We start from the raw sequence: 7,980 nt of genomic DNA on the forward strand, positions 1-7,980 counted from the left end.
TACCTGTACTACATCAATGCAATCTACTAACTCAATGTAACTGCACTGTGTAATGAATTGACCTGTTCAATTGGTTTGTAAGACAAGCTTTTCACTGTACCTCGGTACAAGTGACAATAATAAATCGATACCAATATGTCTGCATGCATATGGATCATATGTAACACTTTATTCTGCATTCTGTTATTGTTTTTCCCTTTTACTACCTCAGTGCACTGATATGATGAAATGATCTGTATTGATGATATTGCAAAACAAAAGTTTTTCACTGAACCTCAGTACATATGATGATAATAGACCAATTATAGACATATTGCTGAAGGGCAGCACAGCTGTCCAAGGATGCAGCCTTGAGGCACAGTAGCAATGTTTTGGGGAATGAGTGGCCCTTTTCAAAATTGGAATGTTTGAAGGGTATTCATGTGGCAAGACAAAAGTTAGTGGAGAGAATGTTTTGGTTTGCTGTATTAAATGCTGTTCAAAGAGGGACAACAGATCAAAGATATGATGATAGAGGATGTCATTTGTGAATCTTGGGGCCATTTCAGTGCTATGAGAAACCAGACTGAAAGGAGTCAGATGTGAAAGAAATGGAGACAAATTTGAGCAATGATAATCTAAACAAGAACCTTGAAGAAGAAATTGATGTTTTTAAAGAAAAAGTTGATGGGTGGGTTTAGAATATTAAGATCAATACTATACATCTTGACTCATGAAATCTAAACAAAAGGACAATTTTATGTTACTGGAATGTGGCCACAGATGTACTTGGAGGCATATTGCAAAATAAATGGTTTCTTGAGAGTTCAAGCTAGAATATTTTTGCTGCTGACCTTTTTAAAATTAATATGTACAATTATCAAATGTTCCAAAAATTAGAGCTACTGTTTCTCCAGCAATGATTGCTAACACTGTATCGTTTTTTTTAATCATTGAATGGAAGTGCAGTGCATCAACTGGATACGACAGGTTTTTTTTATATGTTTTTTTGGAGGAACTGCATTAGCTTTATGGAATTCATAAACAAAGTTATTTAGATTTATCTTTACATTTAAGGCCTTGAACTTTGAAAATATGAGCATTGAAAAGAGGTGAAATTTGTGTTTTTCAGAACCACCACTCTAGTGGATTCAGTGCAAATTATTTCAGGGGAAAACTTCTGTGTCAAGTTCATTATCTATTCTTCTAATTTAATTTCATTCACTGAATTTATTTTTCAAGCTATCTACACTTAGTGCATCATTTCTGTCTTGCCAAAATGCCCATTTGTTAGTTGTGACCCACGGTGTTTTGTTAGCTGGGTTCAGTTGGCAACACTCTTATTTCTATTTAATTATATATCCAAGACTTTGTGAGTGGCACCACAGTGCATTAAAGAATGAGTAATTCTTCAATGGCATCTTTAAGATAATATGTAACATACCAGTGCCTCGTCTAATGGTATGATTCAACAGAAAAGATTTTGTAATACTTTTTGAGATGCAGAGTTATGGTCACCTGGTTGAAGTTTCTCTTAGCCAAACCCAAAGTGCAAATTAATCACTAATTTGTTGCATCTTGCTGTATTCACCAAAACACTACAATGACTTCATTTCAAAATGGTTGGTCATGAAGCATTTTAGGATGCCTCAGATATATATAATTTCTCTAAATATCTATGTTCAAAAGGATGCTGGAAGTAGTGAAAGTAGAAGGAAATGGTAGGGATATTAGGTATTTGGCATTGTTGTATCACAGTAGAGGATGATTTAAGAAAAGAGCACAAAATTATTGGGAGCTAAGGATCCAAGAGAGTGAGATACTTGATGTAATTAGTAAGAGTAAAGGATAAAACACTGGAAACTTACAAGAGCAAAAACTGATAAATCTTTTGGACCTGATGCAGAACCTCCTAGAGTTTCAGAACCATAGAATCTTTAGCCCAGATGGCCTTGTTTTACACCAATTCGCTCATGCTGGTTAATTGTGGGAGAATCCACAATCTCTTGGCCCTACAATTTTCTCTTATTTCTCTTGTTTTCCCTTTTTATGAAAGTCAAGTTTAGTATACAACCATGGATCTTAACTTTTTCTCATTGTCCAACACCTGATCTTTTGCACAAATGGGAAGTTTCTTCTCACATTGTCTAGACTTGTAATGATTTTGAATACTTTTATTGAACCTTCCCTGCTCTAAAGATTGATTCTGCCCATTTCACAGAAACCCCTCATTTTTGCAAAAGTTTATTGCATCTTCTCAAAGACTTCATTCCAAGCCCTCCTTGAACTCTCTCTTCAAAATTGTTCCCTGCATACCTGTGTCAATTCATGAACATAGACCACAAAAAGTAATGATCTTAGTAGCAAATCACTGAGAACTCCTATATGTTTCCCTCTATTACTACTCACTGCATCTGTTAATTTTATATCTATGCTCCTTTGCCCCTTATGGACATCAATTTTGCAAGTGTATAACAGTGTATTACCTTAATCACTCCCCTTTTGTTTTAAATCAGTTAAACACAGTTTGCAATTAGAAAGTCATACAGGTTTTTTATTTAATTTTGACTTGTCCAGGTAATTATAGATTTTGCTGTGAATTATTGTATCTAGTAGCTTCGTTTTTATGTTTTGTTATTTTTATCTGGACTTCACTGCAAACTAAAAAAAACAGCTGTTTTGTTTTAAATCTTTTCCTAGGTACTTGCCTCCTGAGTGTTTTGTTGTAGGAAAAGAACCACCCAAAATTTCTAACAAAGTGGATGTCTGGTCTGTTGGAGTTATCTTCTTCCAGTGTCTCTATGGTCGTAAGGTGATATTTAATTTCATTTTTATTTAATTCCTGAAAGTTTTGTTTGTGAAAATTGCCTAATGTGAAGTATTTTTTTCAGCCCTTTGGCCACAACCAGTCACAGCAGGACATCTTGCAAGAGAATACAATATTAAAAGCAACTGAAGTCCAATTTCCTGTTAAACCAGTTGTTAGCAATGAAGCAAAGGTAACTGGACTCAATGTTATTGGCATGTTTACTTCATGTGAGAAAAAAATTGCCAGTTTTGTTCATTTGATTTAAAATCTAATGTCTGTTGTTTCAGGCTTTTATTAGACGTTGTCTAGCATATCGCAAAGAAGATCGCTTTGATGTGCATTTGCTGGCTAATGATACTTACCTTCTCCCTCATATGCGACGGTCAAATTCTTCAGGAAATCTACACATGCCTGGGCCAGCCACAATACCAGTTTCACCAATGTCAAACATAGTTTCTTATTAAGACTAGTAGTTAGACTGACAAAACTTGTAAAACTTTCCAGATTAATTTGCAGCTGGAGATGGGATAACTTGAAGTTATTTTTTCCTGCCTGGGAGGGAAGATTGGAAGGAGAAAGCAGAGGCTGTGAAAGGATTAGGGTGTACCAATTTTTGAACTCTTTGCTTTTGATTTATTTCAAATAGAATTGAACCATGGATAACAATAAGCTGCAGATGTTGGTCAAAGCACTGCACACTGTAAAACTTGGTACACATCAAGCAGCTTATGTATTTAGGAGTTTAAAACTGTTCATCCACATTTTTGGGAACATTGTACATAGTCTAATGAGTCACTTTGGGACTTTGTTTAAAATAAGGCCAGAACAAATGATTTTAGCACACAGAAATACAGCAGCCCATCGAAGTAAAATTATGTGTAAAGAGATTAGAGTAGCTCTTGTAAACCTGGAAATGCACAAAAACATTTACATATTGAAGCTACGGTAAGCAGCTGATGTATTTATAGGTCAAACTGTAGAATGTACTGTGCAAGATAATAGTAAAATAGCATTGTTTTATATTGTTGTAAATGATTTCATTATATTTACCTTGTTCTTAAGTTACAGCAGTTTGATTTTGTACAGGCTGTATAAAAATTTGGCTTTTGTTTTGCTTTCTTAATTGGATCCTGAATTCCAATAATAGAGCTGCCCATTGCTACAACGTAGCATTGGCGTTTTATTATAACATGGCCTTCATACATTATCTACAAAACTCAGATCTGTAAAGGCTTAATTTTGTATTAAATGAGATTGTCTTAAACAAATTTTGTAATATTGAGGGATAGGCCATTTTATTGGTAAGCCTTGATTGCTTGGCATCATTTGAGTAGTATATTCCACTATTGGAGAGAAAAAAAATTAAATGCAGGACAGATTGACATGTTTGCAGGATTATTGGTTTCTTCTCTATAGGCATAAATGGTGTGAAACATTAAATTCTGAACAATTACCCGTGCTGTACAAATTACAACCATTTTCAGAAATGCAAAATCTTTGTTAGTACAGTTTACTGCTTGTTTTTACATCCATAGAATGCCTGTGTGTAATTTATACACAAACTGAAAATTGGTTTATCTGGGCTTGTTAATGTTGTATAATTAAGCTGTTGCCTGTGTTCCTGGTGTCAAAAGCTACATTGTTTTCACTGTAAATAAAATGTTTAACTGTTAAAAGGTGCTGCTGATACTGTAGAGAATGCAGCTAAACCAAGTAATAAAACTACAAAATTCTATTTCATTCATGTTTTGTCTTAAATTCATTGAGCCAGCAGTGAGCTACTGCCCATGAATTCTGACTTCAAGGCTTGGAGGAGGGGAAAGAGGAAGCTCCACACACAAGGTGAAAACAACTTTGATTAGACCATGCCCCAACCTGTGCAGAATCTATTTCAGACATATTGGTTATCTACACATTTTAAAAAATTAACTTACTAGGGGAGATTCTCTCTTGCTTAAAGTTGCCAGGATGCTGATTTGGTCCCAGCCCAATTCAAGTGAAGTTGTTCCATCAAGTGGAACGGAACACCTCTCCCTTTCCTCAATACTGAATCAGCATTGTATCCTATGCCTCAGGATTTCATTCTGTCCATTTGGATAACCTACTGCAGAAAGAAAACACTTCTCTTACCTCACAGCCTCCTTTGATTCACACAATTGGATACCTTACTGAAGTAATAACAACATAGTTAACAGCAAGATTAGGATGCAGGCACTGAGCAGAGAGCATAATGGTTTGCTACCACCACTGGACACAGATGTATCCAATTTAATGATAAACCTTTTCCATTATCATGGCTGTTCCCAGAACCCAGCATATGTAGTTCACAACTCATTACAGTGGAATTACTTTTTACATTATAAAGTTGTACAGCCACCTAGGGAATTCAACTTAATTGTCCAACATTTATAGCAGAAATAGTGTACTTCAACCTGCCATAAACATGGACTGCATGAAAAACTGGTCAATGGTGCAAAATAGAAATATTGCAATTAGTCTCAGTAACATACACTTATCTTCTGCCAGCAAGACTGACACAACTGCTTCCCATCACATCCAGTTCAAAACAGTTTGCAAAAAAAATCACCTTCATTCTTTAACTAACCATGATAAATTCCTCCTGGAATCAATGTTACAGGTCCTCCCCAGGACACTCAGCCCCTCAAGCCAAGCCCTCATTCATGGCTGATCACAGGTATCATTTGTATTGGGATAAATTTCTATTTAAAACTAGGCCTTATTGTAACTTTCAAAATCAGATTCACAAATAAGTGAAATGCACCCTGAGTGAAGATCGTATTACACTGGCCTCTTCCCCATTTTCTCGGTCATCTCAGATACTCGTATGTCTCACATTTGTACACTGCTCTCTCGCACTAGTGTCTGATTCTGTGTGAGGCAATATGGTGCACAATTTGTAAAATAAAAACTAAAAGAAAATGCTAGAAACAGGCAGCATCTGTGGGGGACAGAAGAGGATCAGTTAATGTTTCAGGTCCCTTCCCTTCATCAGAAGTGGGATTAAGAAACAAATCAATAGAGATATGGGAGGGGATTGGAGGATGGGGACGAAATCAGATACAATATTGTGATGATGATCAGATTAAGCATTTTTGTGGTGTTAATGGTAAAGCTGTGGGATGTGCCCAGCAGGCAAGACAATACAAATACATAGGGAAAAGCTGAGACAAAGTGATGACAGGAAAAATTGGCTGGTTCTAAATGCAAAGACAAGGAAAAGAGAGTCATCTAAAGTTGGAGAATTCAATATTGGTTCCTGCAGGCCGCAACAAACTCAGATGGTAGGTAAGGTGCTCCTGAAGCTTGCTTTGTGTCACAAACAGAAAGATCAGAATGGGAGTGGAATGGTGAAAAGTGAGATGAAATAAGAAGCTCAGGGCCACACTATGGACCCGGTGAAGGTGCTTCTCAAATCAATGACCCAATCTGTGTCTGGTTTCTCTAATGTAGAGGAAACCACATTGTGAACACCAAATGAAATATATTAGATTGGAAGAAGCCAACAGATCTTTAGTTACCCACTTTTTTCTTCCTCCCTTCTTAAACAATAAAATCACACTTACTTACCATTTTCCAAACAGGTTGCACCTTGAAAAAAAATTGACTTATGTACGAATCCACTGAAATTTTAATCTCTTGGGGGCAATCAGCTAAAATATATCATTCAAATTTTCCACAACAATTGAAATTGAAGCAATAGTGGTAGCAGTTTGAAATGTTTTTAATACTTTGGCATAATCCTCTACATTGAAAACTAGGTTTTTAAAATCAGAAGATTCATGAATACATGGTACTCTATAAAATATATATATGCACACACACACACACATTTATATATACACACTTGAGAAAAGCTTAATAATTCAATAATAAAATTGTTTCAAGTAATTGTTCGATTACTCACATTTCCATCATATAAATTGTACTCCCAGCTCTGCCATTCCACTTAACATCTGGAGATTTTAGGAGATTGCAGAACATATAATTGAATAGCTAGTGCGTGATTCATTTCCTAACTCCTGCAGGTGCTGGAAATCTTAAAAAAAAAAGCAATTTCTGTTTTTATTTTAATTTGATTTGCAATTATAGATATTGTACTGCACAAAGGATAATATACTAGAAAAAGTGCCCAGCATCAGTTCCCCAAGCTTTCAATATATACTACAAAACTTTTTATTTGCATAAAGGTGACTAGCAAGAGGACATCTTGTTGGTATCTTTAAAGAATATGGATGAGCTGCTTCCAGAAAACAATGGGTAATCCTCAGAAGATCAAGGATGAATAGAGAGATTAGATATGATTTATTTCAGTGTGGCTGGTGAATGTTTGGATTGGGTTGCTAAGGCAAACAATCAAGGCTGATAACATCAGTAACTTCAGGATGAAACTAAGCAGGCTTTCAGTGGGGAAAATCAATTAAGGTATATGTATAGTGAAGCAAGAATTCTGTTTCTGAAATGAGTTCATACAGTCCTTTCATAGCCATGCACGTTAAGGAGTGCTGAAAGGAGCAACAAATTAGTGTTTCAGTCTCTGATGTTGATAAGGGACAGGGAGTCCCACAGCCTTTCAATTCTCTGCATAAAGAAATTCCTGCTGCTCTATGCTCCCTGATATGGAAATCTCCAATACAGGAAGTAATTTACTTCTACCCAACCTGCTCTATTCTTCCATAATGTTAAACATATATAGCAACACACAAAATGCTGGAGGAATTCAGTGGGTCAGGCAGCATCTATGGAGGGAAGCAGACAGTGGACGTTTCGGGTTGAGACCCTTCATCAGGACTGGAAAGAAAGAGGGGAGATAGCCAGTATAAAAAGGTGGGGCAAGGGGTGGAGCAAGACTTGATGGGTGATAGGTGGATCCAGGTGAGACTGGGAGAGTGGGAATGAAGAAAGAGCCCGTGAGGTGATAGGCGGAAGTGGCAAAGGGCTGAACAAGGTGGAATCTGATCGTACAGTGGACCATGGAATAAAGGGAAGATGAGGAGGGGAACCAGAGTGTGTGGGTGATGGGCAGATCAAGAGGGCAGGGAAGAAGAAAGAGAAGGGGTGATGGGGCTGGTAGAATAACAAGGAAAAGGTGGGGGGAAGGGGGAACAGAGGGGAGCGGATACCAGAAGTTAGAGAAATAGATGTTCATGCCATCAGGTTGGAGACTACCAAGG

The 7,980-nt window shown here is 36.7% G+C and overlaps 1 protein-coding gene across 8 annotated transcripts in view; it reads left to right on the top strand.

Moving 5' to 3' along the window:
• LOC127574263 (serine/threonine-protein kinase tousled-like 1) overlaps positions 1–4,528 on the top strand; it is a 118,882-nt gene extending 114,354 nt beyond the window's left edge. For all 8 annotated transcript variants that reach the window (XM_052023144.1, XM_052023161.1, XM_052023153.1 and 5 more), the window contains 3 exons: positions 2,680–2,791; positions 2,871–2,978; positions 3,076–4,528. In XM_052023144.1, coding sequence (XP_051879104.1) covers positions 2,680–2,791; positions 2,871–2,978; positions 3,076–3,252 — 397 coding nt within the window. In that variant the 3' untranslated portion in view covers positions 3,253–4,528. The remainder of the gene's footprint in view (positions 1–2,679; positions 2,792–2,870; positions 2,979–3,075) is intronic.
• Positions 4,529–7,980: the final 3,452 nt, after the last annotated feature.

Source organism: Pristis pectinata, chromosome 1 (genome assembly GCF_009764475.1).
Source record: "Pristis pectinata isolate sPriPec2 chromosome 1, sPriPec2.1.pri, whole genome shotgun sequence".
NCBI classification, from domain to species: domain Eukaryota; kingdom Metazoa; phylum Chordata; class Chondrichthyes; order Rhinopristiformes; family Pristidae; genus Pristis; species Pristis pectinata.